This window comes from Hyaena hyaena, unplaced genomic scaffold, assembly GCF_003009895.1.
Source record: "Hyaena hyaena isolate Hyena2069 unplaced genomic scaffold, ASM300989v1 scaffold_459, whole genome shotgun sequence".
NCBI lineage: Eukaryota > Metazoa > Chordata > Mammalia > Carnivora > Hyaenidae > Hyaena > Hyaena hyaena.
Genome location: NW_024081093.1, coordinates 237,108 through 256,618, shown reverse-complemented (window position 1 = coordinate 256,618; position 19,511 = coordinate 237,108). Strand labels below are relative to the sequence as shown.

At 40.9% G+C, this 19,511-nt stretch overlaps 1 protein-coding gene across 2 annotated transcripts in view; it reads right to left on the bottom strand.

Annotated features, from left to right (window-relative positions):
• Positions 1-19,511, bottom strand: part of CNOT10 (CCR4-NOT transcription complex subunit 10) — a 64,977-nt gene that overhangs the window by 15,037 nt on the left and 30,429 nt on the right. The window contains exons 9-13 of one of the 2 annotated variants that reach the window (XM_039253731.1): positions 15,436-15,585; positions 14,099-14,301; positions 11,771-11,892; positions 10,063-10,239; positions 8,789-8,869 (exon numbers count right to left, since the gene is read on the bottom strand). In XM_039253731.1, coding sequence (XP_039109662.1) covers positions 8,789-8,869; positions 10,063-10,239; positions 11,771-11,892; positions 14,099-14,301; positions 15,436-15,585 — 733 coding nt within the window. The remainder of the gene's footprint in view (positions 1-8,788; positions 8,870-10,062; positions 10,240-11,770; positions 11,893-14,098; positions 14,302-15,435; positions 15,586-19,511) is intronic. The other variant, XM_039253732.1, reaches the window with a different exon arrangement.

Below are 19,511 nucleotides of genomic sequence, written 5' to 3'. Positions count from 1 at the left end.
ATGGAGATCATGACCTGAGCCAAAGTTGGACACTTACCTGACTGAACCACCTAATCACCCCAAAATAGGATTCTTTAAGTACACCAGAACTGTCAATATAGTATTTGTTATTAGCCATTTGTTTGATTCTTCTTTTTTTCAAAAACATTGGGTCATAAGAGGTCCCTTTTAACTGAATGGGAAATCATTCACTAAGTATCAGGGTCTAAATGAACTAAAGTTCCATAATTGATACTTGTTAAATAACTGGGCTTAATTAAATTGATGTGAACACTTTCTTTTTATGCATTTTTTAGTCTCATTATATATATGAAAAAGACAAACTGAAATTTCACCTTTATTTTATATGCTGTAAATAAAAATTTCTCATACATTTTCCATGTGGGTCCCCAAATGATTTCCTATTCTTTTCCAGTTCTGTTTTCCTTCAAGATCTAGAGCAGCCTCCATTGCAGGTTCAGAAATTAAAGGCTCAGCTAATATCACAATGTCAGAATGAATAACAAAGATGCCCTAGAAAATGCAGACACAGGACATACCCAAGACTGCTATTAAACCACTAAGCAATAATGAAATGTTAGTATGTGACAGATCCTATGAACTTATTTCTTTACTGTTAGTGAGGACTAGTATGCAAAAGAATTAAGTTGAGACCTTACCTTTTATCATAGATAAAAATTACCTCAAAATGGATCAAAGACCTAAATGTAACAGCTAAAACTATAAAACTCTTAGAAGAAAACATAGGGGTAAACCAACATGACCTTGGATTTGGTAAAGGATTCTTAGATATGACACAGAAAGCATGGTCAATCAAAGACAAAAAAAATAGGAGTGCCTGGGTGGCTCAGTTGGTTAAGCGTCCGACTTCGGCTCAGGTCATTATCTCACAGTTTATGAGTTCGAGTCCCACATCGGGCTCTGTGCTGACAGCTCAGAGCCTGGAGCCTGTTTCAGATTCTGTGTCTCCTTCTCTCTCTGCCCCTCTCCCACTTGTGATCTGTCTGTCTGTCTCTCAAAAATAAATAAACGTAAAAAAATAAATAAATAAAACAAAGACCAAAAAAAGTTGCATTTCATTGAAATGAAAAACTTTTACCTCAGTTTTATTATTTTTTTACCCAAATTAAAATGAAAAACTTGTGATTCAAAGACTACCTTCAAAAAAGTGAGAAGATAACCCACAGAATGGAAAAAAATATTTGTAAGTCATGTATCTGATAAGGGTCTTGTTTATGGAATGTATAAAGAATTATTACAACTCAATAATAAAAGAGTAATAACCTGATTAAAAAATAGGCAAAGGCTCTGAATAAACATTTCTCCTAGGAAGATATACAAATGCCCAGTGAATACATAGAAATAAGCTCAGCATCATTAGTCTTCACAGAAAGGGAAATCAAACCCACAGTGAGATACCACTTCACACCCACTACAACGTACAGTCAAAAACATGGAAATAAAAAACACTGGTGTGGGTGTGAACACACCGGGTCCTTCATGTCCTGCTAGTAGGACTATAAAATGGTACCGCCGTTTTAGAAAACGGCTGGCGATTCCTCAAATGAGTAAACAGAATTGCTATGTGACCTGGCAATTCTACTTCTAGGTAAGCATCCAAGAGAAATAAAAACATATGCCGACACAAAAGTCTGTACACAAACGTATACAGCAGCATTATTCACAATAGCTTAATGACAAATAACCCAGGGGCGCCTTGGCTGGTTCTGTCGTAGAGCACACGACTCTCAAACTGAAGGTTTTAAGTTTGAGCCTCATGTTTGGTGTGGAGATTACTTAAAAAAAATTTTTTTTAAAAAGACAAATAATCCAAATGTCTATCCGTGAACGAATGGATAAACAAAATGCGGTATACCCATAGGATGAAATATTATTCAGCAATAAAAAAGAATATGATACATGCTACGACTTGGATAAACCCTGAAAACATTATCCTAAGAAGCCAGTCTTAGAATGAAAGAAGCCAGTCATATAAGCTCACATATTACTTTGATTCCATTCATGTGAAAGTCCAGAACAGAAAAATCTAAAGAGTTAGAAAGTAGATCAATCAGGGCTGGGTAGTAGACCGGGGGCAAAGGGATGACAGTAAAGGGTGCTGGGTTTCTTTTTGAGGTGATGAAAGTGACTAAAACGGACTCGTGACGGCTGCACAACTCTGGATACACAAAAAACCACTGGATTGTAAATTTTAAATGGGTAAACTGTATGATTTGTGAGTTATATCTCAATAAATAAATCCATTTCAAAAAACGTAAGGTAGGGGCACCTGGGTGGCTCAGTCAGTTAAACATGCAACTCTTGGTCTGGGCTCAGGCCACGATCTCGTGGTCTGGGATTGAGCCCCGCGTTGTGCTCTGTGCTGACAGCACGGAGCCTACTTGGGATTCTCTCTCCCTCTCTCTCTGCCGCTCTCAAAACAAATCAACAAATAGTTGAGTTTGTCTCAACAAAAACAGACACTTCAAAGACAGTTCTGAGAAGCACTCAGAGAAGCACTGTCCAACAGAAATATAATTGGAGCCGGAAGTATAGTTTAAATTTTCTTTTTTTTTTTTTTCTTCTAGGAGAGGGAGAGAGAGACAGCGTGAGCAGGGGAGGGCCAGAGAGAGAGGGAGTCACAGACTGAAACAGGCTCCAGGCTCTGAGCTGGCAGTCAGCACAGAGCCCGACGCGGGGCTCAAACCCACGAACCGCGAGATCATGACCCAAGCGAAAGTCGGACGCTCTACCGACTAAGCCACCCAGGCGCCCCTAGTTTAAATTTTCTACTAGAAACATTAAAGAAGGTAGAAGAAACAGGTGAAATTAATTAGTTTTAATATACTTAAAATAACCCAATATATATAAAATATCATTTCAACATACAATCAATATAAAAAACTGCTGACACATTTTACATTGTTTTGGTAGTGAGTTTTGAAATTGCTTGTATCAAACCCTTAAACAGTGCACCTTTCATGTGCTTGGCAGTGACGTGGTAAGTGGTTCTGCCCTGATACTGCACCTTGGGGTCTAAGCAATATGGTAAATACAAGAATTTTTTTTTTCCGTGAAGAAACTTGAGTTTTCCATGACACGTCAAGAATGGGAGACTGACCATGTATCAATCATTAGTGGTTAAATCATATTTCCCAAAATAATATACTTAGAATTGTATTAATGTTTGCATTAATAATTAGTGATAATTATTATTAATTAATAATAATTGATAATTTTAAAATATCTTAACATTTATTTATTTATTTATTTATTTATTTATTTTTAATTTTATTTCTAGGAGAGGGAGAGAGAGACAGCGTGAGCAGGGGAGGGCCAGAGAGAGAGGGAGTCACAGACTGAAACAGGCTCCAGGCTCTGAGCTGGCAGTTAGCACAGAGCCCGACGCGGGGCTCGAACCCACGAACTGCGAGATCATGACCTAAGCGAAAGTCGGACGCTTAACCGACTAAGCCACCCAGGCGCCCCCATTTATTTTTTTAAGTGCATTTTTTTTTTAGTCATCTCTATACCCAATGTGGGGCTTGAACTCAGAATCCAAAAATGAAAAGTCACATGTTCTACTGACTTAACCACCCACATGCTCCAATACCTTAAAATTTTAAGAGAGATATAATTTATATACACCAAAATGAATCACGTTAAGGGTACAGTTCGATGAGTCTGAATATATAAATGTAACCACTAACTCAAATTAAGATACAGAACATTTCTATCACCCTAGATTCTTCTAGTAATTCTTCCCCACAAAACTTTTTTTTTTTTTTTTACTGTTTATTTTTGAGAAAGAGAGAGAGGGGCAGAGAGAGAGGGAGACAAAGAGTCTGAAGCAGGTTCCAGGCTTCAAGATATCAGCACACAGCTCAAGGCAGGACTTGAATCCACGAACCATAAGATCATGACTTTAGCCAAAAGTTGAATGCTTAACCGACTGAGCCACCCAGGCACTCCAGAAACACCTAACTTTTTGAGATTTGTTCATATCAATAATCTGTTGTTGTTTTTAGAGAGAGAGAGACTGCAAGAGGGATGGAGGGAGAAAGAATCTCAAGCAGGCTCCACACTCAGCATGGAGCCTGATGCAGGACTCAATCCCACAACTCTGGAATCATGATCTGAGCTGAAACCAAGAGGCAGGCACGGGCGTCTGGGTGGCTCAGTCGGTTGAGCATCTGACTCTTGGTTTCGGCTCAGGTCATGGTCTCACAGTTCAGAAGATCGAGCCTAGCACTGGGCTCTGTGCTGCTGATACAATCCTGCATGGAATTCTCTCTGTCCACCCCCTGCTCACACACATAAGGATTCTCTGTCTCAAAATAAATAAACTTATTTTAAAAATAAATATATAAAAAAAGAGTTAGATGCTTAACCAAATGAGCCATCCAGGCACCTCATTAATATGTTTTTATTTTTTTTTTTAAATTTTTTAGTGTTTTATTTCTGAGAGAGAGAGAGACAGCGTGAGCAGGGGAGGGTCAGAGAGAGAGGGAGACACAGAATTCGAAGCAGGATCCAGGCTCTGAGCTGTCAGCATGGAGCACAACATGGGGCTCGAACCCACAAACTGTGAGATCATGACCTGAGCTAAAGTCAGACGCGTAACCGACTGAGCCACCTAGGCGCCCCCTAATGTGTTGTTTTTATAGCTGAGTAGTATAAAGCGGATTACAATTTAGTTATCCATTCTCCTACTAATGGTTGTCTGGACTGTTTCTAGTTTTTTGTCTATCATGAGTAAAGCTACTATTAATTTATTATGTAGACAAGTTTTCATTTCCCTTGGGTTAAATACCTAGAAATAGAATCAGCTTTTATTTGAAAATGTTAAGTCACAGCATTTATTTAATTTAAGGCTATAGAATGTGTGTATGCATTCTTAATTGAATGAAACTGATGGCTTTGCAGAGCTCTGAGGGCTTCAGGACCTGAACAATATTTTTATTTTTTTTTAAAATTTTTTTTAATGTTTTATTTATTTCTAAGAGAGAGAGAGAGACAGCGTGAGCAGGGGAGGGTCAGAGAGAGAGGGAGTCACAACTGAAACAGGCTCCAGGCTCCAAGCTGTCAGTCAGCACAGAGCCTGACGCGGGGCCCGAACCCACGAACCGCGAGATCATGACCTAAGCGAAAGTCGGACGCTTAACCGACTAAGCCACCAGGCGCCCCAGGACCTGAACGATATTTTAACAGTGTTCATCTGAACCTCACAATTAAACTGCCTCTTTACTTTCTGACACACTTCCTTGATTTGGGGTAAATTTGTTTCAATTGTGAGAATATTTTTCTGAGAACTATCTTAATTCTAATGCTGAATCTCACAATCCCTTCAAAACAGGTCTGAAATTTGGTTAGAATAAGTATTTTTTGGAACCCATCTTCATTTATACACAAGTGAAAAAAAGAAAGTACTCGAGGGGCTGTGAACCCATACTATAGGAAGTGGCCATTAGCACACGCATGGTACTTTACTGCATATTACTTATGCTGAAAATAGGAAATGAGGTTTGATATTGGTGTCTTGGGTATTATAGAGCGCCAGAGGTCAAGTATAATAGTCCATACACACTAAACTATACACTAGTCGCACACATTTCCAATCACATAAAAGAGTTCAGATCAGAAGTGGATGAAATCTCTAAGAATTCCGTGATCTGAACAGAAAACCAGTGAGCTCAGTCTCCTTCCTTCCATGCGAGAGAGCCGGCCTCGGCCACAGGGCTGCCCTTTCGCACAGCCACCCGCGTCATGAGCTTTTACAGCTTTGAAAATTGCGGCACAAATCCTTTCCAACTCCTTGCCCGCACGGTTTGTCTCCACATTACGGTCCCCACCGTCTTCTAGGACAGACCTTTTTATAAATCCACCTGGGGGCTCCTTCCATCCTGTCCCATTTCCTCTCTCCCATCTGCTCTGTCAGAAAAAAGGTTAACATATATGAGCAAACCCATCTTTGCCTCAATTTACGATGATGGAATTCCCTGTGGAGACCCTTTGCCCCTTTCCACAAAAACAGGGAAGTAATTTTACTTTCTCTAGAAATGACCAGTCCTCCGAGAGGACACGTGGAAAGCCGAGAGTCGTGCCACAAAAGGTACAAAACTCCGAGAGGAAGTACCCTGCGCCCACCCTCTGTGCGATGCCACTGTAAGAACGCAGTCTTCTCACGCAGCTCTGCAGCTGTCCAGCCACGACAGAATACTATCCTTGCCAATCGCATGCGTAAAGCAATCCTATGATTAATACTCCAATAATTTAAAAAAACTTCGATATAAAAATTGTTTAAATACCTTCTTAAGGATTCTCCTTAAAGACTGTGTATGATGACATTCACTGCAACGTTATTTGTAACAAAGACTGGAAACATATAAACAGCTGAATATAAAAGAATGATCTATGTCACATCCATATAATGCAATTTGATGCCCCTATTGTAAAGAATGAAACGGAGCTTTGTACCCATACAGAGCAACCTCTAAAGATACACTGTCAAACGGGACAAGCCGGGTACAGAACAAGACAGACACTGAACAACTGTTAGCATAGAAAATGCCACGGGAACGCCTGGGTGGCTCAGCCGGTTAAGTGAAGGACTTCTGATTTTGGTTCTTATAGTGCATGAGAGCTAGAAGCCTGCCTGGGGTTCTCCCTCTCTCTCTGCCTTCCCCCAGTCGTGTGCACACACGCGCACACTCTTTCCCTCTCAAAATAAATGAAATAAAACTTAAAAAAAATACCATATATCCATTTGCTGACACAGGAATGAGAACTCTCACTGGAAGGACATAAAAGAAACTAGTCACTGTTCATCCCTCTGGAAGATCTTGGAACCAGAGGGCTGGGATGGGTCAAATTTTACTTTACACTATGTCATTTCTTTTTTTAATAGTTTCTTTACCCCAAAGTGGGGCTTGAACTCATGACCCTGAGGATCAAGAGTCCATGTTCTTCCAAACAAGCCAGGCAGGCACCCCTGCACCATATAACACTCTCTCCTGAGATTCTTACCACGCAAAATAACCTCCTGGAACTGAATGAACCCTGAGCTACATATGAAATGCAGGAGGCTCCATAATGAGCCACGTCTCCAGGAAGCACTGAGCCGTAATACTGGGGGAGAACAGTACGTTTTTTGGCAAATGAAAGCATTTTTCTAAATATTGTCCTGGCTAACATGACAGTCCACTTCCTTCCCCACCAGCTCACTTTATACCAAATACAGATCAGCTTTACAGAACCTGCTTTGTTTTTACAGATTTCTACTCAGGACAAAAATCTAACATAGTGAGTTTTAGCTATATTGTTGGAATTTGATTACTTTCTAAAAATTCAGTTTTATTTTATTCCATGGCAACCTTCTTCTGTATATTTTATTTTTGCCACTGTTTCACTGGTGAGTTGTTATAGTGCTTTTATTTTCTTGCTATCTTACCACTCATACAAGAGAATTCAAGAAATTTTAATGTAACTAAAGATTACTGAATAAAAACATTTAATTACCTTTGTCAAATTAAAAAAAAAAAAACTACTTTCAAAATGTCCCTTATATGACCAACTCCCCATTTCTAACTAATTTTGAAATTTAAGATTTTCGTCTCTATATTCATAGGATTAATTCTTTCCTCCTGATAATAAAACCCAGGTCAGAGAGAGCATTGCTGCAAAATGTGAATTTATGCTATACGTCCACAGAAAATAAGATAAAAAGCTGTTGTTCAGGTGAACACGGCAGGTGGGGCCCTGAGCTCATGGACAGCAGTGCCCTGTCATGAACACACTGATCTGACACCACAGGGTCAGCTAAGGGCACATCGTTATTTAAATGAGGGAAAAAAAAGAGAGAGAGAAAATGGCACATCAGGCTGACTGATCTTCCTCCAAAAACACTAGGTATGCAAGGAGGAGTGTCACTAACATTAATGAAATACCCTGAAATGTCTTCCTTTTTACAGAGTTAGAAAAAAATGGATATCCAATAAGAAAATAAAAATCAACATTTATTCCACCATTCAGGAATAAACACTATAAAGTTTTAAACATATACCCCTCCAGATGTTTCTTTTTACAAATATAGACATATTATTTTATAAAAATGTAATTATAAACTGTTTACACATAAAATCTGAACATTTATAGTTCTGTTCATGTTTTGACAGCTAAATGAACTTCATCAAATGGACTATACTATGAAAAATTAGTCAGGATCGATTCCTACACCTTGTTCATTTATATAAAACAAAACTCTACATGAAACAAAAATTCAGATTGGTGGTTGTGACAGTGCTAGAACACGTATGTGAATTATTTTCTGAATCTTGGAGGCAAGAAGGCCTTTCTACACATTACATGAAATGGATAAAAAGTAAGAAGAGTGATAAATTTGATACTTTAAAAATGAAACTCTGGTGGCACCTGGGTGGCTCAGTCGGGTAAGCATCCAACTTCAGCCCAGGTCATGACCTCACGGTTTGTGGGTTCAAGCCCCGCATCGGGCTCTGTGCTGACAGCTCAGAGCCTTGAGCCTGCTTCAGATTCTGTGTCTCGCCTTCTCTACCCCTCCCCTTCTCGCACGCTCTCTCTAAAAAATAAATAAACGTTAAAAAAATTTTTTTAATAAGATAATACATTCTGACTAGCAGGGTTTATCACAAGATTGAAAGATCGGTTTCACACCTGAGATTCCACCGATACCATTCATAATAATATCAGGAAAATAAAGATTACAAATAACGTGCAGTAGCTGTTATGCTAACTTTGTTTACATACTCACTTTAAGTTTTCTAATTCCTGTTTTCTCAATGGAGAAGAAGGTGGAGCTGGAATGAACTTATCTCCATCATGGCTTTTACTGCTAAAATAAAGACAGACTTAGTTATGAAGAGCAAATAAACAGTTAAATATAAAATTTGGTTTCCTTTTCCCTACTCCCATGCAATTTTTTATGCCAAACATGCAAAAGAGCCAAAAACAACCAATGAAAACTGCTTAGTAACTTGGTAACTCTAATGTGTTAAAGCTATACTGCATTTCGGCTTCTTTTCTCCAATACACAATATTACTTTTAAAAATATCTAATTGTTGGGGCTCCTGGGTGGCTCAGTTAGGTGTCCAACTTCAGCTCAGGTCATGATCTCACAGTTCATGAATTCAAGCCCCGCGTTGGGCTCTGTGCTGACAGCTCAGAGCCTGGAGCTGCTTCGGATTCTGTGTCTCCCTCTCTTTCTGACCCTCCCCTGGTCACAATCTGTCTCTCTCTCTCAAAAATAAATAAAACATTAAAAAAACAATTTCTTTTTAAATTTCTAATCATAAACAATATCTCTACAAAGGAGACCACTCTAGTATTTTCACACACTTCTCATTCTTCTGATTGCTTTTTTTTTTAATCAACTACAGTAAAACATAACTATAACCTCTTGATAGAAGGGGAAAAAAAACCCCATAGTTTTGTCTCAAATTTTCTTTAATAAATGTATGTGTATAATAATCCAGAAAGAGTGCTGGGAGGAAAGAGTCGAATTTAAAGCTGCCACATGTAAAAAGAACTTTATATATGACGGTGTTTTATTATTACTAGAAGCTTAATTTATAGAGATTGGTATAGCACTTATACTAAAAAAAACCCCTAGAAATTAATAAAATTATTCTAGAGGTTAGTGGTTTATGGTATGTTAAGAGAAAAGGAAGAGAATAAGAAGAAATGAGAAGTTTTAGGATCGAAGTATTTATTTTAATAAAAGTAAAAACAACGTGCTCTCTCTTGATAGCAAAGGATTTCTTGACAGCTCTGTCTCCTGTCAATGAAAACCTGCTTCTTTCCACTACTCTCTTCCTAGAGTCTCTCCTCACTTAGCCTTCACTTTACTTCTCTCTTCCAGAAATACTCAACATTCATACTTTTCCTTTCTTATTATTCAAAACAGGGGATTTAGGAAATTCAGTCTTGAGATTTTAGGAATTCTTAGGAATTGTCAAGAGGACAAAGCTGCTTCCTAGTGCAGTCCCGAGGGGTTTCCCCAAAGGGGGTGGAAGGGATTAGCATGCCTGCAGGTTTCACTGCTTTCGCTGCTCTCCGTGTTCCCACCTAACTGGTTACTATTTTTAGACCCATTTTCCGGCTTCGGGTCTTGCTGTTCCTCAGGCAGCAGCAACAGGGCATTTCTGAGACAGATGGCCGCAAACTCCATACCAGCTACGGGAATGGCTGACGACTGTCCATCACTGAGAAGAATAAAACCGAATTAGTTAAGGAAGCCACATAAAAATTAACAAGACCTTTCTATTACGGGGAATACAACAACTATAACTGTAAATGTAAACGTGCCCTCTGACGGGTAAAAATTCGAACACAAGCAGTTATAAGAGACCGCTAGCGGCCCTGAATCCTACAGGCCGCCTGTAAAGTGGGGGTGGCGTGAACAAGCGGCTGCGCCTCCAGGACCGGAGCTGCGAGGGAAAACGGCCCGCAGGTAACGTACCCGCAGCATCCACCTTGCCTAACAAGGGCTACAGGCAGAAGACGGTAATGAGGGCCAGACAGGCACAGTAAGAACCTGAAAGACAGGAAGTAGATTTTTACATCTGAGCCTTGTTTCCGTTGACCCTCATTTTCGAAAATGCTTTATTTGTTTTATCTCACAATTTTTCTGAGATTTTATACAACTTAAGTCTTTAAAAAAAACAAACCTGCAGTACAGCTGAAATAAATTAAGACTGAAATACTGTGTGCCAGACACTATTTTAAAACTCTGGGGTGCAGGGCTCCTGGGCGGCTCTATCAGTTAAGAGTCCCACTCTCGATTTTGGCTCATATCATGATCTCACGGTTTGTGAGTTGGAGGCCCATGTCGGGCTCCACGCTGGTAGTCCGGAGCCTGATTAGGATTCTCCTTCTTTCAAAATAAATAAATAAACTTAAAAAAAAAAAAAAAAAAACGACTTTGGAAAAATTTTGAAATGGCAAAGAACAATTTTATTTTTTGGGAAGAAAAAAGGCAGCAAATTTCTTTACAAAGCCCACTACTTAAAAAATAACAGCAACTCCAAATTGGACTTTATATAAAGATGTTCATATTTAAACATGTTCTTTTTTTAATGTGTATTTATTTCTAAGAGACAGAGTGTGGGTGGGGGAGGGGGAGGGAGAATGAGGGAGACACAGAATCAGAAGCAGGTTCCAGGTTCTGAGCTGGCAGTCAGCACAAAGCCTGACGCGGGGCTCGAACCCACAAACCATGAGTTCATGACCTGAGCCAAAGTCGGACGTTCGACCGACTGAGCCCCCCAGATGCCCCCAAAGATGTTCAAACTTAAAAGTTACTCAACTGAAGGTTCTGCATGTGACAACTTTATATTGCTTTGGTTACTTATGTATTTGAATTTTTTTCTGCCAATACTAAGAATTAGCTTTAGGGCCTATGAGAAAATACCTGAATAAAGAACATCAAAGATATGTCATATAAAAGGAAACATCAAGGTGCCCTCTTCTGGACATTCTGAATAATGGCACCAAATAGACCAGATTCTCAGAGGCCATCAACTGTTTCAGCACATTCGCAATAAATAAACTGAAATCCTGTGTCAGATAATATGCACCTGTGTCTTATATATGGGGATCTAGTTGTTGACACAGCAATGAAAACTACTTACAAAGTGGTTCCTCCATGAAAAATCTTAAGCACAGTTCTATATACAAATAACATGATGTGAAATAATATTAAGTACCTACACATGTTCTTTGCTCAGTACTCACTTATATACAGTATTCTGTATGGACTGTGACGCCAGAACTATTTTACGGTGATAACCTTGACCAACAATAGACTGTACAATTCCTTTCTTACTTGGAAGGCCTTTAGTTTCTTGTTCCGCTGTCTGCAAAAATACAAATAATTTCCAATTAATTTAATGATTCTGTAAGACAGGATGTGAAAAATGACCTAATACTTTTCTAATCACTCTAAGGAAGTTCCTGTGACCCATCAACGTGGAGTTTTGGTGATAACGGAAACATGTTCAGCACGACATAAAGCATGGTTAATCAGTACATGAAGCTAGAAGCCTGTGATAGATGCTCTACTTTATTTTTTTAATTTTAAAAAATTTTTTATTTATTTTTGAGAGTCAGAGAGAGACAGTGAGAGCAAGGGAAAGGGTCAGAGAGAGAGGGAGGCACAGAATCCGAAGACAGGCTCCAGGCTCTGAGCTGTCAACACAGAGCCTGACGTGGGGCTCGAGCCCAAGAACTGTGAGATCATTACCTGAGCCGAAGTCAGACACTTAACTGACTGAGACATTCAGGTGCCCCTGAATAGCCTTCTCTTAAATTGGTTAAATACTCTCCCTACAATAAAGTCTGTGTTTTGTTTTTTTAATGTTTATTTATTTTTGAGACAGAGAGAGACAGAGCTTGAGCAGGATAGGGGTAGAGAGAGAAGGAGACACAGAATCCGAAGCAGGCTCCACGCTCTGAGCTGTCAGCACAGAGCCCGACACAGGGCTCAAACTCACAGACCGCGAGATCATGACCTGAGCTGAACTTGGAGGCTCAACCGACTAAGCCGCCTAGGCGCCCCTAAAAATCAGCAATTTTAAATGAAAATATTCAGCCTCACTGTATTTCCGTACTCCCTGGTTGATGTCATTTCCTGGTGTCCAAATGAGAGGCCTCCAACACTTAAATTCATGAATGGATTAAAGAGAATAGGTAATTCCTAGAGATTTTTCCTTTATAAAGCATAAGCTCTGCTTAGAGTTATTTCTCAATTAATTTAAGAATTACCCAATAAGAGGGGTGCCTGGGGGGCTCAGCTGGTCGAGTGCCCAACTTTGGCTCAGGTCACGATCGCACTGCTCGTGCGTTCAAGCCCCGTGTCAGGCCCTGTGCTGTCTGCAGAGCTCGCTTCAGACCCTCCGTCCCCCTCTCTCCCTGCCCCTACCCTGCTAGCACTCTCTCTCTCTCCCCTAAAAAAACAAATATTAAAACAAAAGAATTATCCAGTAAGAAAGTTGTCTTTTAAAAGGCAAATTACAGGGGCGCCTGGGTGGCTTAGTCGGTTAGGCGTCCGACTTTCGCTTAGGTCATGATCTCGCGGTTCGTGGGTTCGAGCCCCGCGTCGGGCTCTGTGCTGACTGCCAGCTCAGAGCCTGGAGCCTGTTTCAGTCTGTGACTCCCTCTCTCTCTGACCCTCCCCTGCTCACGCTCTCTCTCTCTCTCTCCCCTAAATAAAAAAATATTTAAAAAAAATAAATAAAAGGCAAATTACAATTCAAAAATCATTAAAGTGTGTCAAAGACAGCACTCCTCTTCCCCGCACGGCCTACCCAAGCCCTAACCACGCGAGCACCCTCGGGGGCACCACCGGGTGCACACACCTCCACACGCTGGGTTCCGCCGCTTCTGAGCAAGGGGCGCCCAGCAGGTGGAGGCCGGCCTAGGACCTTGTGTCACTGGAGGCAGGCAAACCCCAGAGCCAGGCCTCCCGAACGTCACTTGGCAAGGGCAGGGGGCGGGGGCTATGGGCACCTGCTAATCCCCATACAACCTGTCCTTCCCCACCTCTAACCGACCGCTCCCCACTCCAGATGCCAAAAGCTTCTGCCAACCAGCACGTGCAGAGACCACGGCAAGGACACCCAGGTCAGTGGCCTGTATCTCAGTCAGTGCGAACAACTGTGCGGGGACACAGCCTGGTAATGCACTTACTGCACCACCACGAAGCCGTGCTGTATAGCTCGTTCCACGCTGCGTTTCCACGGGTCCCGTGTGCCGCTGTCACACCCTCAGGTGCCAGGCCCCTGCCCCGGGTAGCTAGCAGGCCGCTGTTCCCACAGGTGTGGCCCTCTCGATGGCCTCACCTCTTTCACGTGACTGCTGACAGAGGTGGCCACACCTGACGAAGCGGAACGCCAGCTGGCAAATGGCCCTAGAAAACTAGGTCTTTCGCCTGGCTGTTCCAGGGCGGGCTCTCCTTACTCCTCCCTGAGAGTGAAAAAGGGACGAGGTCTCTGTGACTCCAGGCACCTTGCTTCCTACGTGACGAGCCGGGCGAGGGCTCACGAGGACGCGCGGGGCACTCACCCCCTTGTTGGCAGCGATGCAGCACTCCGCCAGCCGCAGCCAGAGGCGGGGGTTTGCGTGGTACACCTGCACGGCTTCGATGAGGCACTCGAAGGCAGCGAGAGGCCTCCCGACGTGCAGGAGCTGAATCCCACAGTTATACAGCAGCTCGTACCTCTTGTTGGTCAGCAACGTACACATGGGCCTCCCGGAAAACTTTTTGCCTGAGGACACAGATTAGGTTGGGAAAAACCATTAGATTAAAAATAACAGTTACGCTGAAAACATGTCTATATATACACACATACACACACAATGGAGTATTACTTGGCAATCAAAAAGCAGGAAATCTTGCCATCTGCAACTACGTAGATGGAACTAGGGGTTACTATGCTAAGCAAAATTAGTCAGAGAGACAAACATGACTTCACTCATATGAGGACTTGAGGATACAAAATAGATGAACATAAGGGAAGGGAAGCAAAAATAATATAAAAACATGGAGGGGGACAAAATGTAAGATTCGTAAATATGGAGAGCAAACAAGGGTTCCGGGAGGGGGTGACGGAAGGGGGATGGGCTAAATGGGTGAGGGGCATTGCTGAATCTACTCCTGGGATCATTGTTGCACTATCTGCTAACTAATTTGGATGTATAAAAAATAAACTTTAAAAAAAAAGTAAATAACTGCATTCCAAGTAAAAGACTCATGTCATATGAATATTAAAATAAGAAACTTCGAGAATTTGCTCAAAAAGATGGTCAGATACTGGCAATACCAGCACATGTGACACCTTGGACAGAAGCTATAGCACAACTAGATTCGGAGTGCCTGGCTGCCTCCTTGGGTACAGCAGAGGACTCGGTCTCTGGGTCCTAAGTTCAAGCACTACGCCTCATGCATAGCTTACCAAAAACAAAAACAAAAAAACTAGTTTGAGATATCTCACAACCTATTTTGCTTTCTATCATTACCATATGTGATTACTGATTTTCAAATCCACGAAAAAGTGCATGTAATTTAAGTTTCCTTGGTAATGACTCCTACCACCCTTTTGTTTGAAGCAGCAGTATCTACTAATCCTCAGGGTCAAACCTGTTGGAAAGGGTCAATGTCAATTTTAGGTAGGCACAGGAGGCATGCATTTTGACCAGACACTTATCTCTATTTACCTATTTATTTTTCTTGTAAAAACAATGATCATTTTTTAAATTCCCGTGTACATTAGGGATGGTGTTGTATTAGTTTCAGGTATAAAGTATAGGGATGTAACACAGTCCTCAGGGCTCAGACGCTGTGTAGTGCCACGCTCTCCTCAGGCAGTGAGATACCAACGGTCTTCCGGCAAGGGGCTCACCTGGGTCGGTGCTGCCTGCACTGAGCTGTGCACAGACATGGTCATTCTCCTGCAAGGCCTTTTTAAAGTAGAAAATCCCCAAATTGTGCTTGCTCATGGCAAAGTGGATGCAACCAAGATTATTCCAGAACATGCATCTCAAGCATTCACCTGAGAAAAACACAAATACATCTGTGCACAAATCTTACTGTGGATACGTGCCACATGACAGTCAGCAATGCAATCGCAATTCCCCAAATCCCTACAGAAAAGTTCAAAGGCATCTGAAATTTAAGAAACATCTCAACCTTTTGTAAGCTCATTTCCTTTAAAAATCTTTTATTAAAGGTGATAAACCAACTCTGCACCTTGATTTTGTTAGCCTGTTTAGTCTTTGTTTCTGATTTAACTCTTAATAATTGTAGGCAAATGATACAATGATGCAAAGGACAAAAAAATATGTATTAGTAACATTATATGCGCTGCATCCACACAAACAAAATACTATGTAGAAACTGGAAAGAATGAATTATATATGGAAACATTTAAAACAGAAACATAGTCAATGAATTGCAAGAATACATAAAACAGAATACAGACATTCCTGCTTTTGCTTGTTAACCTTCAAGTCTCTGCTGTTCTTTTACTTAAGTTATTTCAGAGAAAGTGCATGCGTGTCTGCACACATGGGTGCACAAGCAGGAACGGGACAGAGGGAGAGAGACAATCCTAAGCGGGCTCTGCGCTCCGCTCAATCCATGATTGAGAGATGGTGACCGGAGCTGAAACCAAGACTGGGTCGTCCAGCCCAGCCCCCGGGCGCCCCTCCGCTGTTCTTTTCCTCCCCATATCTTTAAATATCACCATGGCTGTGACAGCGGGTGGCTTAGTCAGTGGAGCTCAGGTCCGATCCCAGGGTCGTGGGACCCAGCCCCAGGTTGGGTTTGCACTGACAGCATGGGACTGCCTGGGATTCTCTGCTGGTTCCTGCCTGTCCACACACACACCCTCTCTGTAAAACATACAAACATAGTATTGCTATGGCCGAGCGGCCCTCTCATGCTTGTTAGGCATCCGTATCGTGCACACTGCTTTCCTAGGTTCTTTACCCATTTTCTCATTTGTTTACAGACGTTCTTCCTATTGGTTACCTGCTGGTATGCTAAGGAAACTTTCGTCATGTCTGCTTCAAATATTTCCCACAATGTCCCTGGGGCACCTGTCTTGTGACCTAGTTCAGTGTGTGTGTGTTTATGGGTTTTTTAATCATAAAAAGTTTCACATTTTTATGTGGTTAAATTTAATCATCTTTAAAAATTTTTTATTTTATTTTTTTTGAAGACAGTGTGTGTGGGGGGGAAGCAGGCTCCCAGCCCAGTGCAGAGCTCAGCTCGGGGCTCCATCTCACCCCGAGATGATGACCCAAGATGAAATCAGGAGTTAGATGTTTAACCCACCTAGCCCCCCAGGCGTCCCCCGGTCACCTTTTTTAAACTCCATGGTTCTTGCATTTTGGATAATGTTTAATCAAGTTTTCCCTACCACAAAATTAAAATATTCAAGTTTCTTTTTAGCTGCTTTTGTAATTTTTATATTTTAATCCTTCATTTCTCTGGGTTTTGTTTGGGTGAAACGAAAGCAATTCAACCTTTAGTTTCTTCTAAATTGCATCCCAATTCCTCCATAACAACTTCCTGATTGTCCATCTTTTCCTCAATGATATAAAATGCTGGACTAGACAGAGAAAATTAATAACCAAGATATTCAATGCTTAATACTACAATGGAAAGGTTTTCTTCTGACATTTTAAAATTAAGCAAGGATATTTTAAAAGGACAAAAATTAGGTTTAGGAAAAAAGATAGCAAATACACTAAAAGGTTTAAAGGAGACTGCCTCTGATAGTAGCACTGTGAACAATTTAAGAAACATTCTATTCTCAAATCTCTAATATGCATATTTTTGTCAGCAGCAAAAACTAAAGTTCACATGAGAAGCAAATGAACGATTTAAAAATTAGTAACTATGAAAAATATTAAAAAATAAAACTACTGAATAAAAAAAATCTTTCCTATTAGATAATCTTATCTACTGACTAGTCAACCACATGCCCCACTCCTCACTCTGCTGTTGGTTTAAGTGTCCAATTCTGGACTTCAGCTCAGGTCATGATCTCGCGGTTCATGGTTCAAGCCCCTCATCCGGCTCTGTGCTGACAGCTCAGAGCCTCGAGCCTGCTTCCGATTCTGTCTCCCTCTCTCTCTGCCCCTTCTCTATTCACTCTCTCTCTCTCAAACATAAACAAACACTAAAAATTAAAAAAATTAATAAGCATATAAGTTAAAAAAAAAAAGCGTACTCAGAATAAACAGAATATCTAAGAATTATAATGGAACAAAACTACTTTTCTCCATCTTTTACCACCACACCCAACAGAAGAGGTAAAAGGTGAGAGCCTTGAGTATGTTTGCATGTGCGTTCTGTGTTCAAATCTGAACAGAATCTAAAACAAAAAGTACTATAAAACTTACCCTTTGTGTTTTTGAGAGAGAGTGGGGGGGAGGGGCAGAGAGCGAGAGCGCAAGCACGACATGGATGACATGGACGCTGGGGGCACGTGGGTGGCTCAGTCAGTTGCACTTCCAACTCGGTATCAGCTCATGTCCTGATCTCATGGTGGTGAGACTGTGCCCTGCACTGGGCTCCATGCACGTGTGCTCGCTCTCTCGTGCGCGCTTGCTCTCTCTTTCTCTCTCTCTCTCACACACACAAAATAAACAAACATAAAAAAAATAAAAAAGCGTGGGACATCGAACCACCTGGGCACCCCCATTCTTTGCATTTTAAACTTGGTGTAAAGCATTTAATAGTTTGACTTCATTTCTTGAATAAATTCATTTTTCTCCTTTCTCTTCATAAAATAGCAGTGATGTGAACTTAAAAGCCCCAAATTTTACCCTTCATTTTACCAACAGTATCAAGCAATTCATTAAAACTTTCTAAACAGAAGACTAGATAATAGTAAATATCTTCCCAACTCTATAGAAATATTTTCAATATGGTTAATAGTCTAAAAGATCATCATATGCTCACAGCTTTCATTGGGAAAAAGGGAGAAGTAAAAACATTATCATCTCACGTCCTTGAAAGGTCTCATTTCATTAAAAAAAACCAAACAAAAAAACGCCCAAGGACTTCATGCCCTGGACATAATTTCTAAACTGGTAAAAAAACAAAATGAGGGGCGCCTGGGCGGCTCGACTGGAAGCACATGACTCTTGATCTTGGGGTTGTGAGTTCAAGTCCCAGGTTGGGTGTAGAGATTACTTAAAGGGGCACCTGGGTGGCTCGGTCGGTTAAGCGTCCGACTTCGGCTCAGGTCATGATCTCACGGTTCGTGGGTTCGAGCCCCATGTTGGGCTCTGTGCTGACAGCTCAGAGCCTGGAGCCTATTTCAGAGTCCGTATCTCCCTCTCTCTCTGACCCTCCCCTGCTCATGCTGTCTTTCTCTCTCTCTCAAAAATAAATAAAACATTAAAAAAAATGATGGTTATAAAAAAAACAGATTACTTAAAAATTTTTTTAAATTAATTTTAATGTTTTATTTATTTCTGAGAGAAATGGTTTTTGCCAAGTTTTTTTTTTTAATTTTTATTTTATTTTTTTAATCTTTATTTTTATTACTGAGAGCTTAAGCAGGGGATGGGTAGAGAGAAAGGGATAGAGAACTGCCAAGCAGGCTCTGGCTGTCCATACAGAGCTGGATGCAGGCTCGAACTCAATACCTTAAGGTCACGACCTGAGTCAAAACCAAGAGTGGGAGGCTTAACTTACTGAGCCATGAGGTATGCCTGTTATTTTTTTTTAATGAAAATGTTTTATTTCTGCTTCAGAAAAGTCTTGAAATCAATTCTATTACTTCCATTTCAGAAGAAGCCTCCTTTTACTTCTGGTTTGACGTCATGTATGCTTGCTTTCATTTTATTTTATTTCAAAAATTTTTTTTTAAAAATTTTTGGTAGGTTGAATGTCTAGACTCTCGATTTCCTCTCAGGTCATGATCCCAGGGTTGTGGGATCGAGCCCCACATTTGCTCAA